At 40.8% G+C, this 20,298-nt stretch overlaps 1 protein-coding gene across 1 annotated transcript in view; it reads right to left on the reverse strand.

The window, feature by feature from the left end:
* Positions 1-19,650, reverse strand: part of PRIM2 (DNA primase subunit 2) — a 102,559-nt gene extending 82,909 nt beyond the window's left edge. The window contains exons 1-5 of the mRNA XM_039569462.1: positions 19,500-19,650; positions 11,802-13,503; positions 10,995-11,098; positions 10,606-10,685; positions 5,915-6,035 (exon numbers count right to left, since the gene is read on the reverse strand). Of these exons, the coding sequence (XP_039425396.1) occupies positions 5,915-6,035; positions 10,606-10,685; positions 10,995-11,098; positions 11,802-12,306 (810 nt within the window). The 5' untranslated portion in view covers positions 12,307-13,503; positions 19,500-19,650. The remainder of the gene's footprint in view (positions 1-5,914; positions 6,036-10,605; positions 10,686-10,994; positions 11,099-11,801; positions 13,504-19,499) is intronic.
* Positions 19,651-20,298: the final 648 nt, after the last annotated feature.

The following is a 20,298-nucleotide window of genomic DNA, read 5'->3' on the forward strand; positions in this document are numbered from 1 at the left end:
TGAGATCAGAGCTACTATCATATCAAACTCTCTACAGTTGACCTTCATATTAAAAAAAAACCTTTCAAATCTGGTATTTTTTCCTTCTAGTTGCTAACAACTTCTTTCTTTCAAAAATTTGCTAAACAAGATCATTTTATTAAGTATTCAAAGATCTTAAATATATAAAGATCTTAACAACTTCTTAAGTATTATCCATTGGTGGGATCAAAGATTTCTTGATTCTATAAAGCAATAATTCTCAATGCATAATTTACAAAATCTCAGAAATTAGTCTGAAAATCCCCTGCAGAATATTATATAAGTCTCACTTCCTCATGCATGTAGACAAACACGAGAAGGTGAGAGGTGACAGTTACTGAATTCTCAATTTTAGGTTCACTTTGTCAGCACTGTAAATGAAGACAACTGTGACAAAACTGTACAAGGCAATCCAATTATTCCTGCTCCCCACAAAAGAGCTGACCAGTTCTTTTAATAAATACTGAGAATCACTTCTTATAGTGGTTCTTAAAATTGTTAACATTGCTACACCAGACTACGTCAAGGTCAAGCTTTAGCAGCTCTGGCCTTTCTCAGATTACAGTTCTGAAACCAGAAAAATTATCTAGAAAATGCAAGGCACCTCTCTTGTCTTTGAAGAAATTTAACTAGAAGTTTCTTAGTGCATCATAAGCAATTGAAAGTTCCATAATATTCATTTACCCATATAGAAAATGGATTGTAACATCAGAACTTCCTTCCTGTTTCTGAAGACCATCCCCTTTTCTAATTGGTAGAGCATGAAGTTTGATTTCTATCTTGTTTCATGCCACAGTAAGGCATAAAAACATTGTAACTTCTAACAGAGAAGCATAAAAAGAATAGTTCATCCTAATTTTCTTCTTAAAGCCTTTTACAAATAGAACATTGAGAAAAAGAATACTGCTTTTAGAGTGCCCTTACTTTCGTAGTGGCCTCTACATAGCTCCATAGCATTTAGACCTGTTTCATATACATATGGAATTCCTTAGTAATATTCAAATGTTTTATACATGATAGTGCAAGGAAGGATTAGTTTTGCCTAAATTCCCATGAGAACTGGAAGCAGGGGGTGGAAGCAGAAGCAGGGAAGTAGATTTTCAATGAAATGATGCTTTGTTGCCTCAACAGGAGTAAGAAAGTAATACCTTCTTAATCATTTTGACATATTGAAGGCACATTCAGTAGCACAGAACCAAGCCCTACTCCTAGCTATTTCCAGCAACCTGCAAACATTAATTTATCCATACAAGCCTGAATGCTGAAACCGTGACAGAAGAATATGAGGCTGGGGAATAAGCAACAGAAATACAGCTCCACAAACACACCTCTCACTGAAAGGTCTGTTGAACCAGAGAATGGCATTTCTAATAAGTCTCTCAATGACACAGGAAAGCCTCTGTTACTCTTAACATACAAATCCTATTTTACCAACATGCACTGATCCCAGATATTTCAATCCAGCAACATATAATGTATGTCAGCCACATATCTTAGAATATTTAAGTTCTTCTAATAAGCAGTATTTTAAGAGAAAGGCTTTTTCAGTAGAGTGATGATTGCACATTAATTTTTATTAACTCAAGTTTACAATGAGAGCTATGGGCAAAAGCTGGAGTTTCCTAAAGAAACAGTTCATAGCTGCAGTGCGAAATATTGTTAAAATCATTAATGCAGACACTGCATTAGACATTTTCCTTTAATCCACTCAGACAAACAAAGCAGTACATAACAGCAGGAACTCTTTTGTAATATCCCTAAAACACCAACAACAGTTGTCTAAACAGATTTTGCATTTTCAAGGTTTTTCATCACTTGTCAAAAGAAACAGAATGAGTTTAAGTCAAAAGGGAAAAAGTTTTGAATCTAACTTCTAATGAGAAAGCAACAATTGTGAAATTAGAGCATTTACAGAATTTTGGACAACTTATATTCTGCATTCTCCATAGCATGTATTTAACGGGCAAAAATCAAATTAGCTATTAAAAGAAAATAGGATAATTTACATGTATGTGCATGTATAAAGTCTATGTTAGAATGAAACTTATTTAATTGTACATCATTTCTCTTAAAATTATAAGTAAGTCCTTAACCACAATTTGTAGCTACTGTATTTAACACCAGCCTTTAGTTTTTCATTATTTAAGCTAAATCATGATCTTGGTTATACACCTATAGCTCCAGTAACTCATATAATATGCACAAACAAGAAGAATCAAAATGGTTTTTGGCATGCACAAACATGTAAACCATGTGTCCCCATGGAGACAATAACACAGAAAGCTACATTTTTGAGCAATCCATACAGGATTTTCATAATTGAATTATTAAATTTTAAGTATGTCCTGAACAGTTATCATAAGCATTCATTGAATGCACTTATTTTCCATTTCCACATAGTTTTCCAGATGTCAGTGTTCACAAATGGAACAATGTACAAAGTCCCCAGGTCACTGTAGTTTGCTACAGTTTCTATAGCAAAAAGCCACGTCTTAAAAGTAGTTAGTAGATTGTAAAGGTCCTAGAGCAAAGTTTATGAACAAAGACATATTTTGGCCACAATTATTTTTCAACTGAAGTCAATAATGTGATGAGAACAAATTGCACATACAATTGACGTAAGGATCAAACACAGCCATTGCTTTCTTATTACTGAAACATTTAGGGTGAATTACCACACAATTCACCAAGAAAGCAAGGTAATTTTAACATGAGTGTTATTTGGCCGAGATGGCCAGACAAGGCAGATAAGACTTTACATGAAGAACACAGACTGTTCTTATCTGAAGAACACAAACTAGGGACGTAAGATGCATCCCAGAGTCCTGAGAGAATTGAATGATGTAGTTGCCACACCACTCCCCCTGATATTTGAAAAGTCATGGCAGTCAGAAGTCCCAAGTGAATGGAAGAAGGCAAACATTGTACCCACCTTTAAAAAGCTTAGAGAAAACCCTGTGAACTACCAATGAGTCAGCCTCACCTCTGTGCCTTGAAAGATCATGGAAGAGATCCTCCTAGAAGCTGTGCTAAGGCACATGGCTAACAGGAAGGTGATTTGGGACAGCCAGCATGGCTTCACCAAGGGCAAGTCCTGCCTGACCAAACTAGTGGCCTTCCATGATGGAGTGACTACATCAGCAGACAAGGGAGGGGCTACAGATGACATTTATCTGCATTTCTGTAAAGCCTTTGACACAGTCCACAAGATCTGTCTCTCCAAACTGGAGAGAATTGGATGTAATGAGAGAACCATTAGATGGATAAGGAATTTATTACCGCAGGCCTGGTTCCTACGGTATATCACCGTGTCCCGCAGCTATAGGGAGGAGGAGGAGAAGAAGATCCAGCAGGCAGGAATTGTGCAGCAAGATTGATTTATTTAATTATTTTACAAACTCTTTTATAGACTTTTTTCTTCATAGTCTAATTGGACAAAGGACCAGCCACCCCTTGGGGGTGATTGGCCAAAATCCTAAAACATCCATTATCAAAATATTTTCTACTATACCATAAACAAGACTTTCCAAGGTTGCAGGTGGCTTGGTTGTTTACATTCCCTGCTACCTCTTCTGTGAGAGAGAAAAGTCTCTCACGGACTTAGAAAAATAACAAGAAGATCCTCACTAACAGCATTTTTGTACCTACAGGAATTGGTTGGACATCTACATGCAGAGGGTAGTGCTTAATGACTCAGAGTCCTGATGAACATGAGTGACAAGTGGTGTCCCTCAGGACTGGGACCAGTGTTATTTAATATCTTCATTAACGACATAGGTGAAGAGATTGAATGCACCCTCAGCAAGTCTGCAGATGACACTGAGCTGAGTGGTGCTGTTGACACACCTGAACAACAGGACAGCATCCAGAGGGATCTGGACAATCTCCAGAAGTGGCCCATGGGAATCTCACAAAGTTTAACAAGTGCAAGGTTCTGCACCTGGATCAGGGCAATCCCTGGTATCAATCCAGGTTGGGGGATGAACAGATCAAGAGCAGCTCTGCCGAGACGGACTCGGAGGGTGCTGGTGGAGGAGACGCTGGGCATGAACCGGCCATGCGCACTCATAGTCCAGAAATCCAACTGTATCCTGGGCTGCATCAAAAGTATAGTGGCCAGCAGGGCAAGGGACGGGACTGATGGCCATAAACTAAAATGCAGGAAGTTTCAACTCCACATGAGGAAGAACTTCTTTATGCTGAGGGTGGCAGAGCACTGGAACAGGCTGCCAAGGGAGGTTGTGGAGTCTCCCTCTCTGGAGACATTCAAAATCCACCTGGACGTGTTCCCATGTAACCTGCTCTAGGTGACCCTGACTTGGGAGGGGGGTTGGACTGGATGATCTCCAGAGGTCCCTTCCAACCCTAACAGTTCTGTGATTCTGCCCCTCTACTCCACTCTAGTGAGACCCCATCTGCTGTGCTGCATCCAGCTCTGGGGTCCTCAGCACAGGAAGGACATGGACCTGTTGGAATGAGTGCAGAGGAGGGCCACCAAGATGATTAAAGGGACAGAACACTTCTTGTATTAGGAAAGGCTGGGAGAATTGGGATTGCTCAGCCTGGAAAAGAGAAGGCTTTGGGGTGACCTAATTGTGGCCTCCAGTACTTGAAGGGAGCCTACAAGATGGAGAGGGACTTTTCACAAGGGCCATGTGGTCACAGGACAAGGGGGAATGGCTTCAAATTGAAGGAGAGTAGGTTTAGATTAGGACAAAATTCTTTACTGTGAGGGCAGTGATGTTCTAGAATAGGCTGCCCAGAGGAGTCATGGATGTCCCATTGCTGGAAGTGCTCAAGGCGAGGTTCGATGGGACTCGGAGCAACCTCGTCTACCGGACAGTGTCTCTGCCCATGGCAGGGAGTTTGTCTTAGGTTACAATGTAAAATGTAACCAAAAGTATGTATTCTATCATCATCCGTTAAAACCAGGTGGGGCAGGGTTCTTTATCTGTTTTGTGACACATCCCTGATAACTCCCTCTGGAGAGATATCTTCTGTCAATGGGCCATCCAGCTTCACTGCATGACTCAAAGTTACATCATCCCAGTGTGACATGCCCCACCCAGGGGGAGCAACCAAGCATTCCATCCTGGATATAATCTGAGGTTTGGAACACCACAGTCAGCCTTACCTACTGGATTCCCAGACGACAAGAGCTAGATAACTACCACTGGACCTTCTGAGGAAGACCAGACCCTTCTACAGGATCACCCCTTCAACAGAACCACATCTATCACTTCAAACAGGACTTCAGCCACCACTTAATCAGACTGCTACCACCACCCCAGCCGGCAGCGTGTCAGGTTGTATCCTGACTCCGGCAATTTAAGCCAGTGTTTCTGTATTATTGCCTTGTTATATATACCAGCAACGAACTGTTATTCCTATTTCTCATATCTTTACCTGAGAGCCCCTTACTTTCAAAATTATAATAATAATTTGGAGGGAAGGGGGTTGGATTTTCCATTCCAAGGGAGGCCCCTGCCTTCCTTAGCAGACACCTGTCTTTCAAACCAAGACAGATTTGGAACTAGATGATCTTTAAGGTCCCTTCCAACCCAAACCATTCTTTGACCTATGATCTAATCCACCCGAAATTTTGATTCAAAAATACCTATCAGCTTTTGTAAGCCTTAACTTACCTGTGTAATCACATCTTTTTTCACTTGTGTTTGTAGACTGAAGCAGACTGAGCTTCTCTTGTTTTTCACTCAATCAATTTTATCACTCAGTCCTCATGCACACTATTCTCCAAATTCAGAAGTTCTGTGTGGTTGGGTTTTTTTAAAACCGTAACTGCACTATTTTTCAAACACAATTGCTAAAACTATCTTAATGAGAATTTTAAAAAACAACAGGCATGTGCAACATAAATACAGAACATACTTACACCTTCAAATGATAAGTTAACATGTTCCAGGAATTTCTGCCTTAAATTTTCAGTTAGTTCATTGAAGCGATATCGGAAGAGATCCATTTCTTGTTGAAGAAACCATCGCCTGAGATCCTCACTGCAATAAAAATAGTAAAAAAAAAAAATACATTTTCTGAATACGCATTATTTCTTTGCTTGGAAACTAGACCTCAAACCCAGTGAACACATCAGTGATGCTGACTTTGGCATGTGACTCACAAACTGAGAAGCTTGGAAGTGAAAGCAGGAAAGCTTCAGTAATGCACACTCAATCAGAAAAGACTTGTGGAGAGACAATACTTTTTACTTTTTGGATAAAAATATTCAATTGTAGTTAACATGCTCTCTTGGTATTTAAAGGACAGCTTTTTTCTACAACATGGCACAATATTTCTTCATTGTACAATTAATGTCACAATTAATGTGATGAGGCAAATATATTTTGAAGGCTACTTCTTTTAATTCTCACTTTTGGTGTATCTCTAGCTGAAGAAACACGCATACATCTCAGATAGTATGACAATAGTGCACTCTGTTCTAGGCAACAAACAGACTGGAAACAGGCAAAAGGAAAATATATGGCAATGAAATTGGGTGAGGAACACAAATAGCACATCTAACTCTTGACAAAGAGAAAAAGGGGTTTACCAACTGCAGGTGAACAGGAGAACAAACAGGAACACAGAAACAGGAGTCAGAAGACAGAATAAAACAACACTGAAGCCAATCCAAGTACTCTAAGCACTCATGTAACTCTTCACATCCTAGTGCTCAGATTCCCAGGCAGCAGCACATTACTCAAAGCTACAGCAAGTAGGTACCAGAGTGCCAGTACCAAAAGCCACCCTGTATGTGCAAGCACAGAATGCAAATAATGCATTCTCACTACCACAGGGCACTCTCTTAAACTGTACTCTGAGAGCTACCCTGTGGGCCACTGCCACTGGAATTCACAGAGCACAGAAATACTGCACTCTTATATGTTCTCTTTACAATATTTAAGCATCTTTTCCCATAAGGGAATGTGTGAATCACAACAGAGTTGTTTGTGGTTTTGTGACAAAACCTCTGCTTGAAATACGGCTTGAAGAAAAGTAATTATTTTTCACAGTAATTCCAGATGGAAAGGCTGTTAATGCGCTTTGTAAAATATAATCCTGTGGACAGTTTCAGTGCTTGGGATGTAATAATAATCTGTGCAACTTAAAATGGAAGTTAATGCTTTAATGACTGATCTGTTGCAGCTCTTCTGTGGCCATCTTGGACAGTAGTAAAATCCTGGGATGTGTCAATTTTTTCTGTTTTCCTAGATTTACACTGCATTTGTTTTCCTAGGGGAAAACCAACCAAACAAAACAACACCACCACACACACACACACAAAAACCAAGCAAACCACAAACACGATTATGTACAACTGCTTTGGAGACCAGCCAGTCTGTTCCTTTTCTTCAGGAAAGCAGATCAAAGGCTATAATCCCACCTACCCATTTAAGTTACCATAACAAGAAAATATTACTTTATCTCTTATATGTGGGGTATGCCCAGCCCCTGCCCTGGAGGGATGTCTGCTGAGATTGGGTAATCACCCAGCAGGACTCCCTGGAAAGGCAACCACTTCTTTGGTATCTTACAAATTTAACTGACCAGAATGGTGGACCTGGTCACTTCAGATCATACGAAAATCAAATCAAAACAATCCAATTTACAAGTGAGGACTACGACAGACTAGAAAAGAAAAATCGATATTGACTTGTACCCCTGGGTGGCACTGTTGGCCAACTGAAAACTGAAAAAAGCACTATCACAGGAAAATGCACACACATGTACACACAGCTGCCACAGGAACTGAATTCAACCTAGTTTGCAGTTATGTCTATTTAAGTGCATTTTTTTCAGTCACTCCTACCTTAACAACTTTCTTTAATTAACCCAATGATTTGTGCCAACCTTATTTTTCTGACCTAGTATGACAGAAACTTGAAGTACAGTATATTCTATTTGCCTCCCAATTTTATCTTTTTGAGAACAGGCCAATTGCAGACGATATAAATATCCCCAAAGTAGTTGCTTTTCGAGAAAATAAAGAACACTGGGTACAGGCTCACCTCATAGTTCTTAGAATGCTATTTTCCATTTTATGAGTGAGTACTAAATCCACCTTTTCGAAGAAAAGTGCTATCGGAAACTGACTAAAAGCTGCTTTATCAAAATCAGCAAGTATATATAAACAGGAACACAAAATGGCATTTGCAAGTTGTTTAAAGGGTGCCCCAAGGATCTACCCAAGACCTCTCCTCCATCTAAAGAGGTCTTTCCCCCTAGATTACAAAGCCAGGCTCTTTCCTGCTGATTCTGTGGCCCAAAATAGCTTGTATTCATTTCTGCACAGTGGTTCACCTTCAAAAAGCTGCCCACTTCTGCCCTGCTTATTTTTAAGATACTTCCCTGAAACACAGGGTTTGAACAGTATCTCCAATATATTTACTAAGCAAGAACTTCAAATAACCTCTGATAAAAGACACAAGCATCTTCTTTTAAAAACACAGCTTGCAGAGGAAAAAGTAAGCACTTGCATCTATCATTAATTCTAGGAGATTCTAGAGCCATTATAGACAAGTAGAGCAGGTAAAGATCACATCACTGACAAAGGCAGATGTTTAGCCAAGTCCCTCCTTGGTTATTTCTGACTGAGGCAGCTTTTCACTCAAGCCTGCCACCCACTGTCAATTTACAAGTGTCTTCCTCCCTGCTCAGTTCAGTGGACAAAGCCTCAGGAATTTCACTCCTGAGCCCAATACCTAACCTTCAGGCTTTTGCTAGGTGACTTGTGTTGCCTTCTGTAAATTTGACCCAAACTCATTTTCCTGAAGTCACAGACCAACCAAAAAATAGAAACCTCTTGAATTCCAGGTCAGATTCTCACCATCAGACAATTCTACCTTCCACAAGAGCAGAATTTTCATCAAATGTGTCACTACCAACACCCTCAACGCGTCTCATCTCCCACGAAAAAAGTAATGGTCTAAACAATCTAAATAACAACTAGATGTTTAAAGTAAAGTTTTGGCTTTGGAATTAAGACAAACTGATTATTCAAAATGCCGCTAATACAAAACACTACGTTTTCAGGGGCCTTTTAGTCCCCAGACTACTTGAGGATACTACCTTTTAGGGGGTTTTGCTAAACTTACAATACAGGTAAAGCAAGATATTTTCTTGTGAAAATCACCAGGACTAGTATGATTAAGGGAGTTTATAAAAATACAACAAACATGGGCACTAGAAAGAAGGCAATATTTCACTTGTTAAACACAATCACAAATTATACATGTAGAATACAGAAGGGATTTCAGTTGCAATTTTGTTATTCAATCTGCTCCCTACTTTCAGGATTCCAAGCTACACTATCAGAGTCACTGCAGTGAAGGCTGGTATTGATCTCCACATCCACAACCCGTTCCCCATTGTACATGCATCATGGATCTAGCAGGCTCATTGATCACACACATTGACAAACTTTTGTGTTTTCAGCACAGCCCAGATGTCTTTTGAAAGGTCAACAGGATGGGACATGAATGATCTAGAAAATTTCAGGGTGTTTAAAAGTCACCCAGGGCCTGTCATGGCAAGGTTTCATCCATCTGGAGGCAGGCTTTTGAGGCCTCTGCTATTTCCTACTCCGATCAGATGGTCTGCAGCAGGAATCCAAAGCCATTTCAAAGAAAAGCCCCATCCATTCCAGCTCCATATCCTGGCTTAGACCACAATCTCTCCTGCTCACCTTCCCTGTCTGTTTTGCTTACAAGTCTGTATCCATAGCAGCATTTCAGTCATGTCAGCTATCACAGTATCATAATATGCATTCTACCACATTCACCTAATTAAAATGAACTGTATTGCAGTCTTAAGTGCAATTGAATTAACGGTTCAAAACAGCACACACTTCATATCTGCCAGTTTTAATTCTAGAAAAACTGCAGTGATAAGGAGTAAAGACTTCACACCAATGTGTAACAAAACTACTTGCAAACAAAGAACTGACAACCTCTAATTTCATCCAAAAACTACACGGGAAACAAAACCAATGCATTTTACAGGATCAACTTTTTGCTTGAAATTTCACATAACAAAAAAATGCAGTGTAACCAGCCACAGCAATGACTTTGGACAAAAAACAGAGGCAGTAGAGGAAACCTCAAACTCAGATGGCATTTTTAGTCCGTCAGAAACAGTGCTTTCTATACAGTAATAAAAAGCCTGTTTGAATAGTCAGGTCTTTGGTCAGTTATCAACAGTTAGCATATACAGAAGTTAAACTATGTTATCAATCACTGCAAATGACTGACAAACTCTTAATACTGATGTGCTTTCATTAAAAAAAAAAAAACATATCACGAGACTCAAATCAATGCTGTGTGTTTAAAAGCCAAAAGTTTCTAAAATTTTTAAGTTATTACAAAATCCAGATATTAATTCTGATTCCACATATCCCTTTCCATCACAGTCGAAATCAGATTCCTAGCAAAAAAACCCCTCTTTGAGCCTACTTCTTTTTAGTAGCCATGCAACTCTAAAGCATCTGTAATGTCTATAATAAAGCACTGCAGTATCCGTATACATTTAAAATTAATAATAAGAGTACAGCATAATCCAAAAAGTACTTACGACTGGCAGTAAGCAAGGCGCAGTATGAAATGGGAGATATGATCTTTTCTTCTTGCCTCATAATCATCCTCAGCCAAAGCCTATAGAACATATTCTTATTATTTTGGAGAAATAATCTCTCCCAGATTAAAAATTTACAATCAATTTACCATTGGTCTTCAACAGTGTATTAATACTCATCTTTTAGACAAAAAATGCAAACTTATTGAGGAAGGGGGTTACCCTAAAGAAAGAATTATATACCTTCAAAGAAAAAATACACCTCTGACAAAATGACCGAACTGCAGTTCTAGAAATAGCATTTCATCACCTCTATTCTTAGTCATCATTGTTGAATGGCGTAAAGAAAGTAAAGTGCAAGAGAGTTCCATGTTTTGATCTTTACTTACTCTGTAGGGAAACTTCAGTTTCCGGAACTCAGCCTCCAGCTTGGTTTTGTATAAATCAGTACCTCTTACATAGCTCACACCAAGATTTTCAACTACTTTGAGCACTGGGCAAAAAAAGAAAAGGTCCATGTTAGAGACAACATGCTGAAATCGATTTCTCACGGCTTGGGAAAGGGCACAGGAATTGCTTCTAGTGGTATGAGGAGCAAAAAGGTGAGAAATATGGAGGATGAAGTGCAGCCTGTGAGTCCTGAACAGCTGGCCCAGTTCTGGGATCCATACTGCCAACAAGGAAAGGGAGACAGCTAACTGATGGATCAGTCTCAGAACATCGGTTTCAACTCTAACGGAAACTTGGATCCAGCAGTTTTCAGGACTTCAGGGGAAGCTCTGGCTGCCAGGCACAACGATCTGAAATGTAGTCCTGAGCCATCAAATATGTCACAACATCTACAGAAAGTGAAACGTGCTCATAAAAACCCCCGGTGTAAACCAAACTACACAGTCCCGACAGCTACAATGAACCCTCATTGTAAAATCTCTCTCAGCTCTCCGAAACGCCCAAAGCAACGCGTTTTCCCTTAGCGGGAGCTCATGGCAGCACGAACAGCCAGCCCAGCTCCCGTTTATGTCAGGGGAGCAGAACATCCAGGCCCGCCAGAAATACACACAGCCATGACAGGAAGGATCCAAGGCATCGAGCTAGAGAAGGGACGGGAGGAAGGAGAAGGGAAAGGGGAGAGGGGGGAGGAGGAGGGAAGTGGAAGGACGGAGGGAGGGAGGGAGGGAGGGAGAGACGCTACTCACGCTTCAGGCGGTCGATGGCAAAGCTCTCAAACTCCAGCAGGGAGATGCTTTCCGTGGGGGGCTCCAAGTAAAACTGTAGGCTGTGAGGGTACTGCTCCCGCCGGTCTCCAGCCAGCCGCGTATGCTTCTGCCTCGCTCGGCTGGAGAACTCCATCTCCCGCGCCCCGGGACTGCCTCTGGCACGCGACCGACCGACCGACCGACCGACCGACCGACCGACCGACCGACCGACACCGCCCAACACGGCCCGGCCGGACCCCGACCTGTGCCCGCCTGGCCCCGCACCCCAGCTTCCCGCGCTCCGCCGGCCCCGCCTACTTCCGCACATGGCCACGCCTCCTGATCGGCCATTGGCTGCTGCCGCGATCTGGGCGGGGCCATGCTGGCAGTGCCCACACCCGGCATGGCGGTCCCAGCGCGGGCAGGGAGGTGCTGGCAGTGCCCACACCCGGCATGGCGGCCCCGGGGCGGGCCGGGAGGTGCTGGCAGTGCCCACACCCGGCATGGCGGCCCCGGGGCGGGCCGGGAGGTGCTGGCAGTGCCCACACCCGGCATGGCGGTCCCAGCGCGGGCAGGGAGATGCTGGCAGTGCCCACACCCGGCATGGCGGTCCCAGCGCGGGCAGGGAGATGCTGGCAGGTGTCCACACCTGGCACGGGCGCTTTCGGGACCGTCATGTTCTACACTGTTTTACAGTTTTATAATTTTGTCATTTTTCCAAGAGAACTGCAGGACTTGCTATTTTTGCCGCTGTGTTGGCCATTTTGCTGCATCTGGGGTTATGTTGTTTTATGCCCCTGCCACAAAATGCCACTTACTTGCTAATTTTCCCCTACCCAAGAAGTTGGTTAATGATCTTGCAAGAAGTTCGGACCGTAAAGGTCTGGGAAATCAGAACTGGCATACAGTTTGTGCCAACAAAAGTGAGGAAAATCAGTAGTTTAGGCTGGCAAGTTCTTAAGAGCAACAAAAGGATTATGGATCAGGACACGCACTAGTCCCGTGTTTGTGGGCAACACCTGGGACATTCCCGAGAGATCTGACTGCAGCTTTAACAAACACTGCCCTGGAAGCCGGCCTGGAACTGCAGCCTGCCTCTGTACTAGCAGATTAAACGTGGTGCTGAGCTCACCTGAGGCGGGATAATCCACTCCACCTTCAAACACAAGGTGGCCACATCCAAACTGCCTACAGTGCATAATCCTATGCTCGTGCTAATTCTCAAACTATGGCATCTCCTCTTTGGCCTGAGCCAAACCTCTGCCACTGCAATACCTGAACGTTTTAGCAGGATAGAAAGTCAAGTTTCATTCTCCAGGACACCTCTGTAATTTTCCAGGGGAAAACATGCTATTGATATATTTTTATGCATTCATATTTTTGTAATATTTAACCGAAATCAAGTTCATATCTTTTTATATATACTAAAAAAACTTTAACCCGAAGCAACGTTTTTTTTCAAATACCCACTGCTCATCCCACACAATTTCTTCCCTTCACCACCTGGCTGCAGCATGAGCTGCTTAGGAGTAAGGAGTGCCTCCGCCAAAATCCTCCTAATATTTGCAAGAAGGCGGAGTTTTTGGCTTTGACCAGTGTGTTAACACTCTTGAGATCTTACAGAGACTGGCAATGCACTGTCCAGGGCAGGTCAAGGACTTCCATCAGAGTTCCCACATTTGCTTGGAGTGCTGTATCCAGCCTGGACCAGAGGGGGAGAAGTGTGACAATGCTGAGGAGCACAGCAGACACCAGAGTTACTTTTCATTTTAATTTCTGCTCATGTTTTAGGTTTTGGCACATAAGCAGCACCACACCTTTGGAAACCACGGTGTGCAGTTTGCTGTCCGTCACTAATTCCACTGAGCCACGTCCTGCTGATTTTTGACAGGTCAGCAGCTATGTATACATCTGTTTTCTTTTGTTTGTTTTACTTCTAGGGTTTTTTTCCTTTCTTGCTGAATACTAAACCCCAGATTGTCTGTAGTTAGGTGAAGATCTACCCTGTTTGTTTGGTTTTTTAAAATTCAGTTTACTGGTGACACTAACAGCATTGCAAAAAGTGATACATAAAAATAATTCAGCAGAAATTAAGAATCAAAATTAACATCTCTGTTACTAGACTTAATTAGTGTATTACTAGACTTAAATAAAACTTACGATGCAAGACCTTACCCTTTCACACAAAAATAATTTTCTTGGGAAAAGAAAATAGACAAGTGAAACCCCCCCAAAATTCAAAACTCAAACTTTCTTCCTGATGCATCTGTTGAAACCTACAGATGGTAATATTTCTCACTATATTTTGGTTACTTTTTTCTAAATATATTTTCACTACTCCCACAGTAACACTACCACTGGGGGCTGATTTTTTAAGCACTTTTTAAGAGAATAATTGATGTTGTAACAACCCACCTCACAAATGTTTTACAACAACATCCATATGCTCAGCTGTCAACTGTCCCCATCATGCCATGCAAACAGTCAAATTCAGCAATTCACCCCAAACTGTTCTGCTACTTAATTTACGCACTTTTGGGAGGAAAGGGTTAAAAGTGGAAGAAGGGAAAGGAGGAGGAGGAGGATGGTAGATTCACTCAAGTGACCTTGCATCTGGGAATGTCAGGGTGTGGAGAATAAAAGTGTGGGGAGCCCCTATGGCTGTTTATACTCTGTTTTGAGAAGCATTTCTGTGAATAGATAACGGTGTTTTGAGAGACTTGGAGGCACTCTCATGGACATGCTTCAGCTCCTTGGTTTTGGGAGAGAGAGGGTCAAAGCTCAGAGATCATAAAAAAACCCCAGAGGAGATCACAGCACGTTGGTAAACTACAAATGCACGGACCCTTGATAAATAGGTGCAAGCAGCAGGCCTGCCTTTCCACTCAGATGGACTGAGCCTAACAGTGCTTGCCTTTCTGCTTGTGTGTCTCTGCCAGGGTGTTGCCTTGGGATCTTCCAGTTAGCGAGGTAAGGCAATAAATTTACCCTCTGCATTTTAACTGTGGTTTTGTGCTTGTTCCAGCTGCCTGCCTGTGTCAACACAGATACACAACACACACACACAAAATCCTTGTTTGCACTAAATGTGTATCATTGCAGAGTTGTTACTCCCACTTTTGTTATATTAACTAGCAGAGTGCCTAACGCTAATCTGCCAGAGCCCAGTTGTTCTCTATTTGTTTAACTACATCTACTAATAAAAGGGTAAATGTGGTGATGCTTATATGTAGTCTCTCTTTCAAACCCCTTTCATCCCTCATGTCTGGGATGTTTGGATCTGTATGGATGGCAATGATTAGCACAAAATGTCCCTTCTCTGCTTTGGGCTCCCTTTTCAGCTCTTATTGTTAACTGACAATCTTACTTACTGCATGTATCATCAGCCTGATTGACTTATCATATAATTCTATCTTCAAATATATTGTATTAATATCTTGGAGTTTTAGTGTTTTCACCTCTTAAAATGTTCTTCTTGAATAATTTTTTAACTTTTGTTTGTTCGAAATATTTATTTACATATTTTCCCCTTGTCTAACTCTATTCCTTTACTGATCTGACTTTTTCAGAAATCTTTTCTTGTAATATCTTTGTGTAATTCCTAGCCCAATTCCTATTTATTTTTTCTGTTTCACAGTTCTCCATTTTTTTTATTACTTCTTTAAATGTTTGACATCCAGGTTACACCTGGATTTCAGTTCTGACCACAATGCACAGATACCTCTGTACTTACTATAAATAGCAGGGTAAATATTCTGAGCTGGCCTTTAAATTCCTCGGGTTCTGAAGTGAGTAAAGCATGAATCATGCAGTGAAGAGAAGTTCAGAGGGCTGCTTTAGCTGGAATATGCTCTCAGCATTAATTTATTTAAGTGGAGAGTTACATAGTCACATCCCTTGGGACACTCTGAATCTCTCTGGCTCCACTTACATATGCCTCACAAATCCTAGATTTATTCCCCAAATCCTCTGTCCAAGACTCTAGTGCAGAGGCAGAGAAAATCTAGATACATCTGTACAATCTCCTTAAATTTATCCTGACAGGCAGGTCTGTCATTCACCTCTGCCTCTCGCTGCATGCATCTTCTTCAGTATGTTTAGGCTGCTGCAGCAAATACTTTCATTGCATTTTTCTTCTGTTATATATAATATTTTTGATTCCTTAATTTTATATAATATATATATATCATTTTATATATAATATAATTTTTCAGGGTACATATAGAGGCAAAATCTGCACTGTCCCTGCACTAGGCTTTTTTCAAAAGGATGTTATCTTTGTATTTCCTTATAAGATGCTCCATGTACTTGAAATAATTTTGTTTGCCATGCTGGGGCTTGGGGGAGAGGAGGAGTTGACTTTTTGTTTTCTCTTGTTAATCTTCCTCTGGTAACTTTTGAGCATTGAAGCAATGTTAAAGAGAGGGGTTGAAGTATCAAAGATAAGATGCACTCATATATCTGAGAAATTAGATCTGAGTAAAGAAAAGAGAGGCAGATTCATATTTCTACCATGAAAAAGAAAAACAGAACTCGATCTTTTTTGTGTGTGGAGCAGCAGCAACAAGACAATTAACAGAAACATGCTGGCCAGTCAGCATAAATACAGCTTGAGCTCAGCCACCACTCCATTGTCTCCAAACAGACGGGAAGGTTTGAAATATTCAGAATCAGGACCAAGAAATTAGAATTCATTTGTAGACTTAATTTAATCTGCTGCATAAGGATCTCCTTCTTCTTCTTTCTAGTATGTCTATCTTTATCATAATTAAATTGTGAGCTTCTGAAACACACATAGAAGTTTTTCAAAGTCTGTCTATTTGAAGGGATACTGATGTTTTCTTTTCTTGGATTTTTATTACCACTAAACTAATTTACAAGAAGAAAATGCTTTTGTGACATATAACATTTAGGATTTACTGCATTTCTAATACTCTCCTGAGAATAATCAAATTTCTACCTGTATAGCAGTGAAGAATAGGATGTTTTCGTATCAAGTAATCTGTAGGTAATTGAAACATTTCATTAACCCCAAAAGTATTGCTATCCAACATAAGAACTAGACATAGCTATGTAATTAGGATTTTTAACTTTTTTTTAATCAGGTAAAGAATTATTTGTCAGGATTCAGAATAATACAAAAAAACAAAGTTTATAATATTTTTACAAGGAAAATCTCTTATTGTCTGAAAAATTTTAAATATTATTCTGTCTCACTTAAAAGAAACCCACTTCAGTTGAAGGATTTTGTTCAGCCTTTTTGGTGTTTGATTAGGGGTATTTTATAATAGAGACGTGGCCAGGAAGACTTCCTGGTTTAAGCCCATGACTTGATGATGAAAAAATGTCCTGTTCAGTCCTGACACATACTGAGTGTTCAAATACTCAGCCACTTTGTAAAACAGTCTGCAAAATTCCAACCTAACTGTAAGTAGCCAGCCTCATTCCAATTGCTAAGAAAGCTTCATGTTAGACTTACTCAGAGCACTTCCATCATTGCAAGTGAAACCCCCCAAAATAAACATTGGGGTGGGATTTAGTCTGCCTAATCTAGCCACTAAACCTGCACCTACCTTTTAAACTCTTCTTTTAAAGGGAATAGTGTTCCAGAGAATACTTGGAAAGAGGTAGGTATCCTGCAGGCCGAAAGGACATCTAGACTGCCTAAATTTAGGTGCCTACATAGCTGATTTGTTTTCCCTCAAATTTGTTTGGCTTTTTTACTTGCTTGATCTGTGGGTATAGGGTTTGTGGTCTTTTTTCAAATATGAGTGATGTTCAGGAGTGGAAACTTAAATATTTTTGCAAATTAGGGGAAAGAAGTCTCCCTTGCATATAATACGAGGTCCTCTTCCCCATTAGGAATAGATTCCAGCATAAGGAGTTAGAGATAACTTACATTACTTATGTAAGCAAAATTCCAATTAATTGAAAGTCGCCTAAGCAAGACATATGAGATGAAGATGATTAATAAACATACCAGCCAATTCTTGAGCCACCTTCCTACTGTAAACTAAATATATTACTTTGTCTTAGTTCATATTATTTTGCCTTTGTGTTACTTTTGTCATGCTCTGTAATTTCCTTTGGCTGGAACTTTGTGGAACTTGAGCTAAAGATGTAAAACTGACTAGGAAAAGTTCCAGTTAAGGCTCTTCTCCCCATTAAGTATTGTCTAAAACTGCACTGGTTTCACCAGAAGCAGAATATAGCCTCAGAATATAAAACCCCAACCCCATCCACCAGCACTGTGGAAATCAATTCCTACTGTAATGCTCCTTAAAATTCAGGGCTTGCTGGTAAAACTGTTGATTTATTTTCAGACTACAGAGCTAGTATAACTATTGGCACCAGTATCTTGGCAGTCTTTCTTCAGCTCACCTACATGAATATGCAGAAATCTGGTACACACATTGTTATTTTGAAAACTACATGGCACGTTTGCATAACAAGTTTCAGAAGCTGAGACTCATCCTAATAACTTTTGAATAACCATTAAAACTGCCTACAGTTTAGCCACACTAAGTACAAGGGTTTAATATGTTTATATTTCCAATTAGAAAACCAAGTTTATCAGTTGCACAGCTATTAGCAACATATTGCTTTAAAAACCACAATTCTATTAGATATATTGAAGACTTGATATTTTTATAACAAATCTGGTAACAGCTAAACAGCAAGGGTGGATCACAATCTATCTAAATGAATCCAGCTGGTATACTTTGTATTTTAGGTGGTATTGATGCATGGAGTAGCAGATAGTATATAGTAGCAGATAGCATATAGTGTTACAAATGCTTTCAACAGTGGCTACGTTATCTTTATACATATTTAATTTTTAGGGACCTGTAACTTACATGGGTACCTGGATGGTATTACATACTTAAGTGCCTGCAGTTTTGCCTTCTCAATGAACTGTATACAGTTAAATATGAGTAAAAATTATGGCAGCTATGAAACTGTATACTGCATCTTGAGTATGTGTGGTGTTGCACCTTCTCATCCAACGCCATCTAATCTCATCACCCTGCAGAATTGAACAGATGATACTCTCAGGGAACAGACAAGAGTGTTAATTTATCAACAGGCCTCTGGGTATCTTGGTTTTTGCTTTGTATACCCATGGCAGCCTACAAACTCTACACAGGGCACTGAGAAAGCCCAAGCTGTAGGAGGGGAGTACAGAGCAGGCAGTCTCAAAAAGAGAGAGACAGACACAGGTGTCCTCAGAAGTATGCTGGTTACACTGCCATCCTTAGCTCCTAAGTCACCCCATCTGCCCATTCCAGTTCACTTAGCACAACTCAGTCCACTCTGACAGTTTCTGGGCCCCAGGAACTCATGAAGCTCATTTCCACTCTGGTCCCATCCATATGTGTGTGCGTGTGTGTGTGTGTGTGTGTGTCTCCCCATATTTCCTTCTCCTGCTTTGTCTTCTGCATAGGCAGCACTTGGGTTACTGCCTGCCCAGACCGCCCAGTTCCAAGCATGTGCAGGCATCCCTCACTTGCAGGCAGCAGTAATACAGTAGTCAGAGTGAGAGTAGTAATGCCAGCAGCCTGGTGTCCTGGATCACACCACCACAGTCCACTTCTTGCCCTCCCTCACGGCCCCACAGCCAGTCCTATTTCTTCCCACACTTCTTTTCATCAGCATCACACTTACTAACCAGCTGATTCTGCATCTCCAGGCACTCACCTTCAGCAGCTGCAGATGAAGTGATCTAGACCCTGTTCTTCACTATGGCTCCACCTCAGCCTAGCTATCCAAGGAGTTTACAGTGTCTGAGGAGGAGAAGACGACCTCCCATCTCCCAGCCTTCTGCCCCTCCAAATGTAGGCATATGCTAAGTAGGCAACAGCGACACCTTCCCGACGCTGTCTCCTGACAGTACTGAAATCCAAAGGAACTCATCAGACAAAAAAGGGCTTTTCTGAACATTCAATTATGTTATGTGTAAAAAGCAGAGAGAGAGGGTAATGACATTTTAGATAATTAAAAATACATTTTCTCTTACAAATTATTGGTGTTGGAGGCAAAAGACTAGCCTAATTTCTCATTGCATTTATCCTTCTTCATAATGTTTTACTTCAGTGATTTTTATTGAGCATTTTCCTGAGTTTGGTGTAAAAATATATGCATTGCCTCATAAGGTTTCTGTCTCCCTCAGTAAACTGAAGTTGGATTCACTAACTTCTTTTTTTAAGGTTGCTATGACAGACTCTTCAAAGTTCAAGGGTAATAGTCTGAATATTGATGAGTTTTCACTAGCAGCCAAAGAAAAGACCAGGAACTCATTCTTCCTGATATTTTTGATCTTCGAACAAACTGAAAAAAATGTCTGGCTGAGATTTTGCTAGACCAACCAAATTTTTATATCAATTTGGTTTGGTTGTTGGGACTCTCTACTAGCCTGTTTGTCAGCCACAGTTTTACTTTGAGATTTTCTTTTCCATGCTGCTTAGGACTGAGAAGACAGTTGGCTAGTATCTTTGGA

The sequence above is a fragment of the Corvus cornix genome, chromosome 3 (assembly GCF_000738735.6).
Source record: "Corvus cornix cornix isolate S_Up_H32 chromosome 3, ASM73873v5, whole genome shotgun sequence".
NCBI lineage: Eukaryota > Metazoa > Chordata > Aves > Passeriformes > Corvidae > Corvus > Corvus cornix.